Below are 18,397 nucleotides of genomic sequence, written 5' to 3'. Positions count from 1 at the left end.
TAGCAGTTATAAGATTTATTTGCAGGGTTTTAACATTAAACTAAGATGAATAATGAAAAAGAACTTCACATATAATAATTTCATTGTGTAGCTGTAAATAATATTTAAATATATTTATTTTGTGCTTTATTGGATTATATTACGAGATACTGTCTATTTTTCATATAATGTTATTTATTTGTATCATATATTTATGTAATAATACGATATATATATACAAAAAATATATGTATTTACAGATAAGAGTTGAGCAAAGCTGCCTTTCACAGAATAAAATATGGTAGTACAAAATTATATAGAGATTGATAATATTTTTAATTTGAATAATTTAAGCTAGTTAAATATTATATTATTTTCATACTAATTTTTATTTAAATAACTTGAAGTAGAGTTCCTTTATTCAAAATTTTGCTTCCAAGCGTGTCTTTAGGGTAGGTACGTTAATATTGATTGCGTACCTATGATTTCCATGGCAACGGTTATTTGTTTTTACATGGAGTACAATATTATATTTGTTGTTTCATTAGATGACAGTTTGCTAGTTGATTTTATAAGCCTATGATTATATTTATCATTTAATTACTATCGAAATAAACTAATTTAAAAAGCTGTTAATATAGTGAAAAAGTTTAACTAGATTGTTGTGCTTTATAGACAAGATGTTTTGGGGACTTAGTCCTGCATTGGATTTTCAAGAAGAATTATTACTAGGAGGTAAAATAGACGATTTAAATGAGATTAATATACTTTTAATTGGGGGATGTGACGCTAGACATATTATAAAAACTCTCGCCCAAGCTTATAAGCACAAAAAAGTGTTTTTAAACTTTCACGTCGTAGAAGGATGTTCAGAATTAATTGCACGCCAAATGATACTACTTTCTATAGCTTTCGAATCGGAAAATATTCTCGGCATATTGGAAAAGTCTAGATTGTTCTTGGAAATATATGGAAATATATTGTTAAGAAGACAAACGTCTGATTATATGATTTCTAAAGGAAAGCAACTGATAAAAATGATTACAAATGAAGATTATATGAATGAAATGATGCCGTTTGTAAATATTAAAAGCTTAAAATATCGGGAAAGAGATTATATCGAAATGCTATTAAAGTTTTGGACAAACGGGAATATTAATGTGTTTGACATTTGTAAGCTATGGGACAAAAGAATAAGAAGTTCACTGGGAGTAAGATACGATTCTCGCGTTGGCGTATTTGATTGGGATTACAACATGAGGTTTCGGGATATAGGAGGAAGTGCTGTTGCATCACAAGAATTTAAACACTTCCGCTCTTCTGGAATGGCTTTCACCTGGCTGGAAACAGAAGTATGCCGACCCAATCATACTTTGGCGGCAGGTGTCCTAGCGAGTGGAGATAATTTTGTCCACCGAGGGTATCTTGGCGATATTGTAACAGGTCCGTACATTGCATACGGATTGAATTGCGAGGATCTCGATATGACGAAATCATATAATGGAATAAATTTAAAACGAGCTACTGACATAAGTGAAAGAAATCTTATGAGAATGTTTCATGAAATTTTGACTCGAGAAAAATTCGATCCGAAGATTATACAAGGTGATACAGAACATAATTTAGGGGTAGTTACTATTGCACCTCTTGATACTAAAATATCTGAAGAAACGGATTATGAAAACGTTAATTTTTCTCAAGACTGTATATCTAATATTAACATTGACTTTGGGAAAATTTTCTTTCATTCATATTCAGCTCTCGACGTTTACCCAAATAAAAGTGAATTTCAGAATAAATTCGACGTTTTATTCATTGGCAACACAATTTTTTCGCACGTAAAACCACTCGTTATGAATATGATGAAAGAAAATTCTTCGGTTATTATTGAAGGTCGTAAATTTTTCCTCGACGCAAGAAAAGACGATATTAAAATGTTCGCTAAATCTGTTCAAGAATTTGCAGTATCGAATAGATGCGAACTTTTAAAAGAATTTTCACCACTTGACGATGCATTTGCAAATTTGAATGTAAAAAAATCTGAAAACATTTAAATAAAAAAAAACTATATAGCGAAGATTAAAATGCTTTCTGTTTCAAACAATTATCTATGATGAAGGTATGAAAAAATACGTATATTATGTTATGAAGATTTTCCGAGTGCCCCAATATTTTTTTTTTTTTAATATATTTATTTTTCTGTTAACTTTTAATTTATTGTGAATTTTTCATCTCACACATACACAGAGACTTTATCATGATCTAGGTGTGTTGTCATTATAATTATATTGATATCAATATAAGGAGCTAAGGATTGAAGGAATGCTATCACTGCATAATGTTAAAAAAATACTTTAAAGATAACGTCATATATCGATTGAAAATGTATACATACCTCTTAACGACATTCTGTTAATGAAGACTTGTTATTAAACGATCTATAATTATTATTATGATTATTAAAATATTTTTTTTGTTTAATTATATTATTTTGAAAGGAAAAGTCATGCCATGATATTCAAATTATATACAATGCAATGGAAATACCAACATTATTTCCATATGGTGTAATCTAATACATATTGAAAATAAATGTCAATATCAACGTACAAAGAAGTTAAATATTTCAATCAGCACTCGAAATGGAAAAATTTACTAAACCGGACCGTTCGTTAATAACATTTTTTTTCCTCGAGACGGAACGACAATGTTGTTGATTTTATGACCCGGAACGAGGATCCGGTGCGTTCCGGTCCAGTTCGAGTACTGATTTTAATTCTATTTCATACATTGATACATTAGTTATGTGGCGATTTTAATAAAGATCTTAATTTTTTTTTCAACTTTTCTATATCGTTGTAACTAGGATTAACTATACCTACTTATGAAATATGACATAGTAGGTCTCAAAACGTGTATGGATATAATTTATAACTATGATGTTTCTCTGGATTTTCCTTTGTATTAAAGTAGGCCCAAGTTCAACCTGGATAAATATGAAGATAAATCGTTTTTAGTTTATAAAATTAGTGTGCAGTGTGAGTAGTACGAGTATGAATACTATATTTTTGTTAAAACATGCCTATTTACTATAAATATTGACAAGCATGGTTATGATATTTAATAATTAAGGTGAACTTATACAAATATGTATAATCTAGTCAATTGCATAATACTTCATGTATTTTAAAATATAAAATTGGAAAAATCAATAGTTAGAATGTTTTTTATTTCTTTAATACTTATCGCCATTCTTCCTGATTCTGAAGACAAATTGCATGATATAATACAAACTAAAAAACACTTGTCTCAGAATAAAAAAATACTGAATATTACCACACATGATCGCAAGTACTTGGTACAAGCGAAGATATTGAAATTGCTACCTTACTTACTTACACCATGTTCGATCCTAAGAGGATCGTAAGGACCGCCACACACTGGAGGTTGTATTAACAGATTTTTGTTTTTACGATATATTGATGCTAGTGACTTGCTCAATGTATTAGGTCCATACTTTGGGTTCAAACACGAATTGAAAAAAGTGAATTCACCACATCCGGGATTTAAATCCGAACCCCACAACATTATAAGCTAATATTATAATACATCATGGGCCAACTGAGGTATGTATATATCAAGAACAATCAGGCAGAGTAAAAAATATCCTATGGGTCCAGGGTTTATTGGTTAACCGATCTACGAGCAATGTATCTGGCGCAGGATTTTGATATAATTAATAACATCGTTCTATATAACCTCTACTTAGTAAATATTATAATATAATATAATATATAAAAAAAACAGTTACCAAATTACGATATCAATTTTGTCATTAACACTTATCTTACCTCCATTTCTCCTTCAAATAAATGTCAATGACTTCTTTAGCACCTGTTAGTTCTTCTGTTAGTTGAATAGTTCCACCTGTTAATGCTCAGGTCTGCTGGACCAACATCGAGGTTAAAAATATTATGTCCAATATTATTTAAACAGGGTTGGGTAAATAAAACTGAAATACCTTGTAACGATTTTCGTTTAATTTCGTATATTTTTTTTAAGTTTTCCATATTTTTTTTATAATTTAATAACATATTACTTTCGATAATGTTTTACATAACCGTGAGCAATTGTTTCATATGTATATATGTAATCACATATATAATATATTATTTATAATCTATGGAATCATTGACGGTAGCACGTTACTTTTCTATATAACCATCTGTAATAATTAACAAATAATACTCATTAATTTATTCGTAAGTACAAAATAAATAATTATCACGGACAGAGAAAAATCCACATTGTATAGACTGGTCTGTCCTACATATTTTTAATGGATTATAATATGATACATGGCAAAGTAAAGTGACTCTATATTGGTAGAAAATTAAAAATAATATTTATTTTGTGATAATTATTAAATTAAAATATTATAATGATTGGATGGGGTCAAACAAATTTGCAGACAATACAATGGCTATATAGAAAAGCGAGTGCTTTAGTTACTATCCTCGACAAGGGCAGGCATTTTACAATAAATACAATGCATATTTTATATAGACATGTTTTGAATAATTGAAATTGAACTTTTCAAAACAAAAAAATCACATAATGCGTGTAATGACTAAATTTATGGAACCTGAATCACCTGTAGTCTCAATATTATATTATTTAATTAGCAATATTGTAAAAATTTAAAGCTGCATAATTAAATATCATGTGGAGTTATTAATTATAGTGCACTGGCGTAGGTCATAGTAAGACATCAATGATTCATCGATAATAACATACTGATTAAAAATAATAATAAAGTCAATTTCATATATTCAAATACAGTCATATTTACATTTTTGATTGGTAACGGTTCTTCGCATTCTGTGAAAAAATTGACAACATATTTTCGTAATATTTTATAATAAATCATTTGATGCGTGAACAATAATATTTAAAATAAGAATTTTTTTTAGAACCGTCACTGTAGGTAGCCGTATGGTAAAATCGTCGGGTCGTACGAGACGAGCTTTGATAAAAAACACATAATATATTGTATGAATTATCAATACAAAACTTTCGATCGTTATTTTTTTTAACTCACAACACAGTACACACTCTCTTTGGGGTCCCTGAAAATATCCGTTCATACACCGAATGGGTTTTCAGGACCTGTAATATCATTTTGAATGTGTATTTTAACCCTCAACTCGTATTTCACAATGGTTAAAAACACCGTAATTGTACATTTACCTATTCATTATTATAATATCTCACGGTGCTTCAAGAAAAAAATGATTTCAAGTGACGATGGTAATATTATTAAATACTGACAATTATTGTTACCTATGTGTGTATTTTAAAGGGTTTCGGATTTTTATACATTTAAACGATACATTCATAATATATATATTTTTATTTATTTATTATTTACTATTGAATTATATTTCATGAATTCTTCAAAAATAATTTAATTAAATTACTGAGGTCGACGGTGCTCCTTATATAAATATTTGCTAATTATGGACCACCGTCCCACTGATTTAGAATATATTTTATTAAACAATACCTTTGAACATTTCCTTGCGAATAACTAATAAGGAGTGGAAATATTTTTTTCGTAAATAATAATTAATTTCATAGTTTAAAAATGTATAAATCGAAACCATGCATATTGTGAAATATAACAGATTGTGAACATAGCGTTTTTTTTGTGTTAACTAAGTAGTTTTTGTATGTATTTTATAAAATACGGTTTGAATTAATATAGGGTATTACTATTTTTACTGAATGTATAGATTTAGTACCTTTTTTGATTAAGGTGTATTCTGTTACCAATATTTATAATATTATTAGTATTTTTTTCCGATAAACATAACTAAATGAGATTATTGTAAAATTGCGCCATTTTACTTAAAAATCATATTTCATAAATATATTAAAATATGATAAATATTAAACTAATTAGTATTTTTTTCGTTCGGAAATTCTACGTATGGTAACAAGAAAATCTATACTGTTTTAGAATTTATGATAAAAGTAACCGTTTTATACAGAATTCACCATATAATATCCGATAGCCGAATCTCGTTAAACGTAAAACGTGTCATATAAACGGTATCATTAGACTATGCACACTTGATAGCTAATTCCGCTATATAATAATTATTTCAACCATCATTTCCCACCATTCTTATTTCATTTCTACTTTTGAATGAAGATGATATTATTTACACGTGTCTATCTACATATTTGTATATAATAATAATAATAAATCCGTTCATCTTTCCGTTTGCTCGTCTACATAACTTTTCTAATTTTTGATTCTCATTAATCAGAATTACCGAATATATGTTTCATTATAATATAGTCGGTAAAACCGCCATATATATAATAATAATTATATATTTTAACGTTAATATACACTTATACATCCCTTTTTACTACGGGGATACTTTTTAGAATCTTGTATTTTGCTATTGCGCCAGCTGACTACGCCCCCTCCCCGTCTATTTTTCTTCTTTATTTATACATCAAATAATCATTTATGGTTTTACCCTCATATGCCTTAACTTTGAAAAGAAATAAAGTATAAAACTTGGTGACAAAGCTTATGTACGCAAATGAAATATGGTGAAAAGATGATGTTGTAGAAGATATTTGACACAACATATTGTATCAAAATTTCACAGAATAAGTTTAGGTACATACGAACACAACTAGGTACTTAAATTAATTAAAAACTAAAAATCAAATAATTTAAATTCAGTTTGATAAACAGTACATTTTTTTATCTCTAAAGACTGACATTTTATATTTGAGAATAAAATAACTTGAAACATATAATATTTGTATTAGGCATTATTCAAATGGATCTTTTGATCTTAAAATAAATAAAATATTCGATTATTTTGTCATTACTAGTATTAGAATTAATGTAATAAAATAATAATTTTATGTAACATTGGCTTATGTGATATCTACCTAATTTACAGAGAATTTGAAATTAATCAGACTTAGAAAGAAGGACGATCGAACAATTGCATTATGTTTATTATTTATATATTATTATGATATTAAATAATAATCATCGAATGGTTTAGGATTTTAAAATATGAATACATTAAGAATTATAAATACGAATACAAAACATTAACGAAGACTGAAAAGAATTTCCCAAAATGGACAAAAATGATTAAAAATAACTTGTAATGTGGTTTAATATACAACAATTTATGTTTTCAATAATATTTAAGAAAGATATATACCTATGCTTTTGAAATCAAGTAGGTACATATATGAATGCGAAAGAATAAAAAACAAAAAAATTACCAACTTTAAGATGTTTCATTGGGAGTATTTTAAATTAGTCAACCGATTTAGTTATATAAAAAGCGACAAATTGGTAGGCATTTAAAACCCTGGTTGTCGGGCTACTGTATTATAATGCAGCCATAATTAATACAATGGCAATACAAAATAATAAATTTATACATTGAATGACAAAAAAAACATAAAAATAGTTAAATAAATGGATAATAAGAATTACTATATAAATTTATGAGCTGAATGGGGTCCCAATTCAATTTATAGCTGATAAAATATTATTATTTATACTTGGTAATAATAACCAAACAGAAAAATGAAAGTTTGTTAATATATTTATGTATATCCAAAAAAACTTAAATTTAAATAAAATGAATTCCTCAGGATAAAAATAATCTTATTTTTAATAGTTTTTTATTTACTGTAAAAGTTTTCAATATGTAGATTTTATTGAAATACTAAAACTATTTTTTTAATTAAGAAAGGAAAATTGGAACCACCACTATCAAATAAAATGAACATTGAATGAGAAAACATTAATACACATGCAAATGAAATAAATTTATTTTTATATTGTTCATATTATCTGAAGTTAGTTAAGTAGGTATATAACTGGTGCATGTCAAAACATAATTGTATGCTGAATGTGCTGAAAATTTCAATCATTTTCTTTTTTTTTTTACACTTATTGGTAAAGTTTACAATGAAGTTCTATGAACTGTTATGAATTTATATAAAAAGAAAATATATAACGTCAAAACCATCGCGAAAGTCACACTGTTGTTAAATGAGTTACCCAGTTTCAATTTTTTTTCTCCAGAAATTTAAAAGCTTACATTCAACCATATTTTTCTATCTGTAAAGCAAATGCGTATGTACGCACGTAACACAGATATAGGTAACCCAATATCGTTGTCATTCGGTAAATATCACATTAGTTGGAATGTAAGCTTTTTATTAAATATGTCAATGAAGTAAACGGATCAAGGTACAGTAATGTATTACTGATACAGATTTACTGAACTTGACCAGTCATTGAGAAAGATTCCAGAAATTATATATTTTTATGTAACTTTAAGGTTTCAAAGACTGGTAGGCATCTTAAAGCTATGTGTATCTACTGATACATAGTGATATATTTTGACTGAATGGCAACGATAGTATGGATTCAATTAATTTTGATTTTGAAATAATAAAGTAAAAAAAAAATGTATATAAAAAAGTATTGAAATTGAACTACTTGTATAAAGATAAAAAATTAAACCAATTTTTAATAATAATAAATTGATTATTGAACGAGAAAAAATTAGTACTGCTATGCATATTTGGGTGGAATATTATGACTGGTGTGTACCTACTTGATAAATATTTCTCACTTGGATACGTAAATGTTGGCCACTTATTTTTTTCCAACTGGTTGTCGGTAAATTTTTATACGAATTTCATGACTCGAGCACGTATATTTACCAAATACATCAGCCAACGGACAATTATTCAATAATTGTCCACTTTAACAAATGCACAATTATTGATACATTTCTAAAGTACTTACACCAGTTATGGGATTCCGCCTTTATGAATGAATATCTATTACAATATTATGCGTATGATGATTAATTTAAAATACCTTTAATTTAAATATTACAGGTAATTCAAATAAGAATAGCCAAAAGCTCTTGTGAAAGGGAGCTCATACGCCTGCAATCGTGACCCTCCGCTCGTCTGTCGATCCGTCTGCCGTGGGCAACGTGGAAGCCGATCACCGTAGTATACAAAAAACGCAACCACAAAACTAAATAATATACCTACAATAATTTTAAATTGAAACTGGAAAGTTTTTGAAACTGGGTAGGTAACTCAATAGTAGTTTTATTATTATTTCATAGTAATAATAGTGTTACACTAAATTGTTCAATTTCCACAACATCATTATAAATTTGAATAGTTTAATCGTTTTCGTATCTACCTAATCATAAGTTTATTACCTATAAATAAAACGTGCAACATTGTCACTTGTATTCAATTATTTCTTGGTAGTAAATAATTCGCACACCGAACACTCATTAGTCTTTAATTGTTTAGTGCAATAAAAATTATAATAATACAAGATTATTTCGCATTATTTACAAACGGCATTTATGTATGGTTAAACTTAATTAATGACGCCGGAACGTTATGGACTGTGATGTTGGTGATTTTTTTTTATACATTGTAAAAATTTTATGTTTCTTTATTTACCGATACGTTCGATCACTTATATTTAATGTGTTTATTAAATGTTAATTTAAAGGTATTTCTGGTATTATCAATCTTTTGTTGCATTTGGCAAGCCTAATTTTAACATGACCATCATTTACATCGATTTTTTTTATATTAAACGTAAATGCCAATAGTTCAGTATAATTATATTAATTCACACGTCATAATTAATTAATGTTTTTGTATTCACAAACAGATAAGCTGAAAATGAAGTCGGCAATATACTGATAGTTCATATTAATCATTCTATATTATATTATAATAAAAGAATATTACGTAATACTTGTATCTTTCTTAATAGTTTTGTTGATCAAAAAGTATGAAAAAATAATGTCAAATTATATATTTTCAATATAATTAATAACTGAAGTTATAATTTTAATATTTAAAGGTTGAGCGTATTCTTGGCTAAAAACAGCATTAAATAATATTATTACCAAAATCAGTTCTGTCTATTTCAATAGAAAATTATTGATCATCAGTTGAGAATATCTTACTCCCAAGAATTGACAGTTAATACAATTGAAATCATTATCAATAAAACATTTTAACTTAGAAAGTTACTCAAGACTGTATCATATTAAAATTTATACGACACGTTTGTAAAATTTATTTTAGCTGTAAAGAAAGTATGTTATGACACTTTGAAATATCAGGACAACAATACCTCTATAATATATATTTACGGCGTTTAGATGAATGAGATAGATTATGATAGTGTGGTAGAATTAACCCGAATTATTGGCATACGTTTCAAGCTCTACGCGCGCAAAAATTATGCTTACTCAAGCCGGCACATGGGAAAATGCAACCCGACGCGGAAAATCGCGCGCCTTTGACGATTTGGGACCGACGCCGGGACCCAGCCATAGGATACGAGACGATGGCACCTGGGGTGGTTTGGTGACGGCCATAGTATTGTTACACAGAAAGATCCAATTCCAACAACTTTGTTCCAGATGTGAGTTTTGAAGCGAATCGAAAAATTATTGATCAGCGTTAAAAGGTAATTATTGTAAATTGGGATGATACAATTAAAGTCTGTAAGTCACAATTGAACTAGTTAAAAATATCGACATATTTATACAGCATACATATATTTTAAGTAAACGCCAGACAATGGCATGATAATGTTATAGATTTGTTTATTTAAATTTAACGGTTACTGTACTTTATCGAATATGAACTTATTCAAATCGTTATAATATGCATAGTACGAGATATTTTGTGTTAGTATAGCAATTATATGGAATGTTGGAATTGGTTTTGCAGATATGCCTACTAGATGGAGTTTTTAGGTAATTGTAAATTGTTTCACTAACACAGCCTTGTACATATAATATGCAAGATATTCACGAGGCTATTACAAATATTTTGCAAATCTTCTTTAGCGTCGACCAATAAGTGGAATGGGATCTTTCGGTGTGTCGGCCATGAAGTGCGTCGGCGATCATCGATGGGCAGGCCAGATCGGGTGGTCAGAGCCTGGTGGCGCGGCAGCGACATCGCGCGCCGCCCGCTGCGTCCGTCAGTGTTTGTATTCGGGGAAGCGAGCCGCCGTTTCCGCCCCCGACAAGGAGGACGACGGGGCCGTGTCGTCCGAGTCGGACGGCGGTCTCCTTGGGGCGACGGCCGACCCGCAGACTCCCGCCACGACGGTGACCTGGTCGTCCCGCCCCGAGCTGCTCGACGGCGGCGACGGGAAGTAGTCTCGGGCCGCGGCGCCGCCCGTCCCCGACCCCGCCCCCGCCGGCAGGGCGTCTTCACTCGCCCACCGGGCTAACTGTTGTTGAGCTTGAATAAATTCATCACTAGAAAATGACAAGAAGAACGGACGGTACTCGGCGGGGAACGGCGCTGCACGCCGAGCCTCGCTCCTCGCCTTCGCAAATCGGTCCGATGTCCTCTTGTGTAAAAGTGAGTTTCAACAAAAAAAAAAAACTATTCCCACCACTTCTAGTGAGACAGGCGCAAAATGAAATTGCTTATCATTTAGAAAACGATATCTTAAGCGTCATACCAACTGAGAAATAATAGTCATACAGTTTATATTCAAACTAACTGTCAAATATGCAATTATTTAGCCGTTATTCTTCAATTAATAAAAATAATATATATATCGTAAGTAGATAATTAGGTGCATTAACAAATTAAATGAATAACAAAAAATAGGGCAATATAAGATTTTTATTAAAAAATAACATATATTTTTATCATTTTAAAACCCCCTCCAAGTCACAGAAAATGACGTTTTTGAATTCCCATTAGTTATCAAAAATATGTGTTGTTTTGTTCTATCAATAAGTATTGTCATACTTTATTAATTGGCTAATACAGTATTGAATTTATTTAACCTCTTAGATACGTACATTGCATTTATTTAAGATAAAATTTCAAATTCAAATAAACACCTACATAACTAACAAATCGCACTACAAATAAGTTAGAGCTGAGGTGACGATTTATAGGTAACCTATGAGAAGATATTTTCTAAGCTCATGGTAATTAACATTTTATTATACGTGTCAATTAAATGCCATGCGGTTATGGATACTTAGTAGTTATAGATATTAATTAATAATTTTATATTCGACAGTGAGTTCGTATATAATAAGTATTAGCATTTTTTCACAGCTTGTAAGTACGCCGCTCGAGTGTCGAAAATAGCTTGCATGTATTTTTTTCACAATATCATTTTTTCCTCTACTTCAATCTGTTTTGAATAAAAAATATCCGACGAATCAAATAAACTTGCGGATGGAAGTCGAAATTTTGCCATGTGCCAGTTGAGTTGCAAAAGTCATGATTAGTGTTTTTTTTTACCAACGATGTTGCCTTTTAATAAAATGTTTTGATGAAAGTAAAATTATTCCTTACATATCACATTAGCACATGAGGACATCGTGTATAGTATTAAGCTTATTGTTTACAAATTGCTCATAATAGGTTGTAGGTGCGTATTTAAAATCTATCAGTACACAATATACCTACTATATTAAATTTAATCGAACTTCATACATATAGCATTAAAAAACCTTGCATTATTTATTTTTCCTATCCATATCTGTGTTAAATATATTAATTTATTTATTAATTAGTTATAATAATTAAAAAAAAATGTTTAAGATATTTCGAATCGAATTCATATATTTATTGACTAAGTTCTACTTAAACGTTCACTGAGTTATTAAAAAAATTTTCATTTACTATTATTGTTTATTACATAATTAATGTAGGCTTTGATAGTTTGAATTGAATTTTAATTATAATCTTAAATTCGAAATATTAAATTATTTTTGTGAACGTCTTGTTTGGGTTAGTGTTAAATTTTAATAACTAATCAAATCTATAACGATTTGAAGTGACATTTTGTATATGATATTACTACATAAAAACTCAATCAACGAATGATTATATTTTTTATGAAACTTTTATCTATACTACAAAACATAAAAAAGGGACAGCAAATAACGTATCACCAATAAAATGTGCCTCATTTTCGTAATATATTCATTATTCTCGAATTTGAAGATTTTGATGTTGTAAAAAAGCATCTATTTCTTATATTGTTCATTATTTAAGTGGTGTAACTTTTTTTAGCACAATGCATAATATATTGCCGTCATTTAATGGATAATCAATGGTCTAGCAAGGCCAGCAATTATTTTATTCATTTACTCTTACAACAGGAGTCAGTAGTTGATTTGCTTTGAAAGGATTCTTGTTGCTGTACAGTTTGGTGCGATCCGAAACAATAATCGTTTTTTTTATAAAATATACTAATTTTTATAAAAATATATAAATAATAATTTACAGTATTCGCATTCATTAACATTGAAGGGAAGATTTACGTGTACTGGCAGAAAAAGAACATCCTGTTTCAAGAATCTAAAGGAAACGGTGGCCAAATCTATCTATCGAACAGAATATATGGCACATAAAGAATAGATAAAGCAAAAAATCTTGGTCACGACATGTGAACCAATTTATAGAATTTAAAAAATTACATTTGAGATGTTTCATATAATATTTAAATTCATTACAATCCTGTAAAAAGTGATCAGTTATATTATTACGTTAAAAAGTATATTTATAATATCGTTGAGTTTTTAAGTAGTAACATCAATTAAAATTCATCCTTGAACCGCCTTACGAATTAATTTCTTTTTAGATAGGTATTTTAATATTTTTCTACCGCTATGACTAATGTTAAGCGTTTCAATTATTATTCAATTACGACACGCAACTCAAGTTGTTGGCTTTACCTTTCGCTGTCTTGCGGGTCGCGTAATCTGTGGGGGTCGGCTGCGCGTTCCCTGTCGGCAGTCTCATAAAGCGCCTCGTCATCGGGAGGGGGTCCCCCGCGGTGCGAGGAGCCAGCCGAGCCCGTCGCGGATCGGTGCGGCGACGGCGCCCTCAGCGCGTGGTGCGGCGGGTAGGGTGCGTGCGGGGCGTGCGCTCCGTGCGCCGCGTGCGGTACGTGGGGGACGTGCGGCACGTGCGGCGCTGCCGGTGCTCTTTGCGACGGGTGCCTATAACGGCCGTACACGAAGCGAGGATCTTCGTCTACGCGGCCGCGACATCGGCTTCTGCCAATAATCAATTTATTATTATTTTAACGTAAGTGATGGGGGTCTTGGTGGTCAAGTTCAGGAACGTTCAATTACGATTTTGAAATTGTTGGTCTTGATTCAATCTGTTTTCGAACCGATTCGTTGAATACCAATTTAAACAATTTTATTTGATATCGAATCATTATATCTAATTTCCCTTAAAACGGAGGATTTTTAATTTATAAGAAGTTTCTAATATGCAATATAGAAGTTAAAAATTACTGAAATTATTTATTTATATTATTTCCCCTGTCATATATAAATAAAATATAATGAAAATAAATAGAATTCAAATTATTTAGATTATTTTAGTAATTATTTGAGCTGTCATGAAATTTGATTAAATAATCAATTTTTATTACTTATTTGAATTGAATCATTTGCAAAAAAATGAGCATCCATAATTCAATGATATGGTGGAATTATTGATGGAAATATATCATCGAATTAAAACAAACTATATAATATTATATTCTAAGTGCTAACCTAACTAAATTAATATAATACAATCATGAACTGCGCTTGATTTTCTCAGTAATTATTGGGAAATATAAAAAAAACTTTGAAATTAATTCTGTATATTATAATAATTGTATTACTTAAATAAAAAAAAGTCCTACCCTTGCGAAGATTCGCTACAAGGCGCCGAATTATCCAGTCTGTAGTGCCGATCCGCCTCCGTTTCAGACATTCTAATATCCTCCGATCCACTAGGACTCATATGTCTCGAAGAATGGTGCTCCAGCTGTCTTATGAGGTCTTCAAGATTCCGTATCCTGATGGGCCCACAAGATGGCGGCGCGTCTTCATCGTCCTCGTCATCGGCCTGACGTCCTCTGTGGTGCATACCCGAAGGTCCTTCGACCATCACAGTGTGTGTCTGCTGCCCGTCACAGATTTTTTCTTGGCTACTTGTCCTTTTACCGTATTCGTATGGACCTCCTCCGCAGTCTTGTAATGTTTTTCTAAGTATTTCTTCGCTGAGAAGACTGCTACTTCCCGAAGGCGTAGCGTTGGATCCTCTATGGGAAGCCGCGTTCCTCAGAGCTTCTAAAATATCTTCATGATAGCCATTTAAGCTCTTCAGGGTGCGCTCTACCTCAGATATGGTGCCGACGCCTCCTATTAGTTCTGGACCCATATTGCTATCAGACTGTGACATTATTTCGAGGTTGTCTGAGTGACAGTCATCACTCCATTTTTCTTTACTGTCGCCACCCATTACCATTCCGTAGGCTGGATGCTTCTTTAAAATCCCCTTCTCTGGAAGTTTCGAAAGGTTATTTGGAGCTACATCTATGAAGGTGACAGTATCTTCTTCACCTAAAATGGAACATTTGAATTTATTCTTCTAGCTGTTAATTGATATGGAACGTCCGTAAAGAAAACAAAATAATCTAATATTATGTGAATCAAAGCGGAAGAGATTTAAGAGATAAGAGAGTCATATTGACAAAATGACTGTAATAATGCAAAATTGTTTCTTGAAGCAATCTATTTAACCCATAAGATTAATGATAAATTTGAGTCTAGTAGAATACTTATTAAATGTTGATAAATTCTAGCTTAATATTAATTGTTTCTAGTTTCTAAAATGGAAGCATTATTCATTCCATTTTTTATTTCCTTATCGAACTTACGTAAAAGTCGTTTTAAAATTAACCAAGAGAAAACCTTTCGTCATTTAATTCGTAATCCACCACTAAAATCCTGCTGAAGTGAGAGAAAGAGAAGAGTTGAATCCCCGCATTTTAAACTGATGCGTACTTTCACCATACCGCCATTCAGTAAGCTCTTTGCATCGTAAGATAATATTTTATTGTCAGCTTTTAATAGATTGGAAAATTTTTACCTAACAACATGAAATAGTGTCATTAAAAAAAGCAGTAAGATTGTTATTTACCTGAATGCATTGGATCATCTTCACTCCCCGAACCAACTGCATGTCTATTCTTCATTTTATTGTCACCTCTGTACATAAAAATAATACAAAAAAATAATTAATTTGCCGACGTAATATGAGCAAACTTTTAGATATAGTGTAGGTTAGTAAACGAAACATAATATATATATTATTATGATTTAACCGAAAGGATATCTAGATAGGAGATCGAGAGATTAGCTAGGTTGTACACATTAAGCGGTCTTCGCAGAAACCCTTTGACATAATTTTAAATTTACACTATATTTCCAAAACTTTGTTTGCTTTGTAAATGTTGCATCTATTAAATATATTGAAATATTTGTCATAATTTAATACTTCAATATATCATTCTCATGCAAGTACTATTTATGGAATTATTTCGAATTGTATAAGTTCTAGAAATACTTTCGCAAAATAAATCATTTCTACTAAGTAGAAATAGCTGCAATGGTTTTCAAATTACTGTCATTCATCACTTCTCTTGGTATTTAATACGTATACAAAATATGAGAAAAAGCCTCTATAAAGCAACAGAAATGATGAAAATATTATGAGTTTTGCAAAGAATATAGAATTTCTGTGATGGCTTTCGTTTGATTAGGTATTTTTTTAGACAATAACAGCTATTTATCTTGTTAGTAAAATATACTTCCGTATAATCAACATTATTATCTTATTAGAAAGTACACTTAAATGTTACGATCTTTTAATACATTAGGAGTTTAATTCAATATTATTATATATTTTGAATTTATACTACTTCAATTTATTATACTTGAAATATTTTAAGTACATTATGATATAATAAACGTGCTTATTCTCATTACTACTGTCCAATAAAATTTAGTTAATACAAACTGTAAGATGAAATAAAATTATTTTTTATATTCACTCTATGCTGAGACCAAGGTTTTGCCCTGATAATACATAATGCATTATATTATTCTTTCAAAAATAATTGTTAATTATATAAATATATATTTTGTTTGAACATTTAATTGTTTCTTGTGCTAAAACTATGGTGGTCATTTGTGATGAAGATGTAGACTTTAAATTGAATTTGCAAATAAAAATCTTATAAGTGGTTACTTTGCATTAAATTCTGACTGTTGTCATGTGAGAGATTTGGTTAGTGTCCTTTGATTAATATTTAGACTTAAGTCGGTGTTTGAAAGAACTTACTGATATCGTGAGGAGTTGGTCCCAGTCCCCATATGGTTCCCGTGGCGAAAAAGGACTCGCTGGGAGTCGCCGCGGCTGTATCACAAAATTTCAACAGGAAACCGTCACTTAACGAGCTCGTAAATTAACTATACCCTAAGCGTATAAGAAGCTATATATATTATATCCAACAGCGAAAAAAATGTAAAGTAAGCCCTATAGAGTGAAAAATTTATCTTTGCAAGTTTAAGGCCCATACAGTACCAGATACGCACATGTTTCGTGATATTGCAATACATTTGAATACGTATGAAGGTTGATTTGTTAACGATTGTGATTTAAAATGGCACGTATTTTATGGTATATATAATATATAAACGGTTGACTTCACAGTAGTAAAAAAAAAACAGTTTGTATTCTGTTGATTTATAATTGGACCAGTTTACTCTATGCTGTTTTGCTGCTAGTGTTTAAGTTTTGATTATATGAAATAATTGAAAATACTATTTTTGTTTGGGACTTTTATGGTTAATAAATTGTCATTATATTTGGTTTTTGTGCCGCCACCGTGTATTATTCTTTCTTTTTCCATAACTTTTCGGGATAATTGCAATGCAAGAAATTGTATATCGAAGTTTTATTTGTTATCTAGGAGTTTTAATAGATAACTTCAAGAGTTAGTAAATGCAACAATATTATCATCAGATCGCAATAAAAATTGTCTGTTTGTATATTTGTAAGTATATCGTTAAATGTACGAAGGCAAATGAGTTCTTCCCATATAACAAGTTTGAAACGTCGAGGAAATGAATATGAACAATATGCGATGACAGTCCAAAAGAGACGGGCACAATGGCAAATATTAATAATATATAAACAAAATAAAAATAAAATTCATTTTCTGTGAACTTTATTATTGAAGTTTTTGTGACTGAAATCGGCCTTTGAAGTATATACGATGATTCACTGAAATGTTTCAGATAATATTACTGTTATAATGTGATGTATACTGAATAAATGAATATTATAATTGCAATATCATCGAAATTGATACGCATCAATGTACTGTTTATGGGAACTGAAAATATTGGACATTCATACTATGATGGATTTTGTACAACTGCATCCCAATTATATT

At 30.2% G+C, this 18,397-nt stretch overlaps 2 protein-coding genes across 2 annotated transcripts in view; one reads left to right on the top strand and one right to left on the bottom strand.

Moving 5' to 3' along the window:
- The first annotated feature begins 328 nt into the window (after positions 1 to 328).
- Dnaaf3 (Dynein axonemal assembly factor 3) lies at positions 329 to 3,108 on the top strand. Its single transcript, XM_085957590.1, has one exon. The coding sequence runs from the start codon at positions 660 to 662 to the stop codon at positions 2,031 to 2,033; it is 1,374 nt and encodes a 457-aa protein (XP_085813716.1). The 5' UTR covers positions 329 to 659; the 3' UTR covers positions 2,034 to 3,108.
- A 6,904-nt stretch (positions 3,109 to 10,012) lies between these two features.
- The window catches only part of mmd (disintegrin and metalloproteinase domain-containing protein mind-meld), a 572,581-nt gene continuing 564,196 nt past the window's right edge, over positions 10,013 to 18,397 (bottom strand). Inside the window, exons 18-22 of the mRNA XM_085957408.1 lie at positions 17,281 to 17,355; positions 16,078 to 16,145; positions 14,795 to 15,497; positions 13,827 to 14,150; positions 10,013 to 11,372 (exon numbers count right to left, since the gene is read on the bottom strand). Coding sequence (XP_085813534.1) covers positions 11,090 to 11,372; positions 13,827 to 14,150; positions 14,795 to 15,497; positions 16,078 to 16,145; positions 17,281 to 17,355 — 1,453 coding nt within the window. The 3' untranslated portion in view covers positions 10,013 to 11,089. The remainder of the gene's footprint in view (positions 11,373 to 13,826; positions 14,151 to 14,794; positions 15,498 to 16,077; positions 16,146 to 17,280; positions 17,356 to 18,397) is intronic.

This window comes from Rhyacophila brunnea, unplaced genomic scaffold, assembly GCF_057557595.1.
Source record: "Rhyacophila brunnea isolate RB1 unplaced genomic scaffold, BYU_Rbru_1.0 scaffold_7, whole genome shotgun sequence".
Classification (NCBI taxonomy): domain Eukaryota; kingdom Metazoa; phylum Arthropoda; class Insecta; order Trichoptera; family Rhyacophilidae; genus Rhyacophila; species Rhyacophila brunnea.
Note: the sequence above shows the minus strand (reverse complement) of the source record. Positions and strands in the feature narration are given on the sequence as shown.

What these genes read in the sequence shown, in the direction of transcription:
- Dnaaf3 (XM_085957590.1), top strand. Translation starts at nt 660, where the DNA reads ATGTTTTGGGGACTTAGTCCTGCATTGGATTTTCAAGAAGAATTATTA.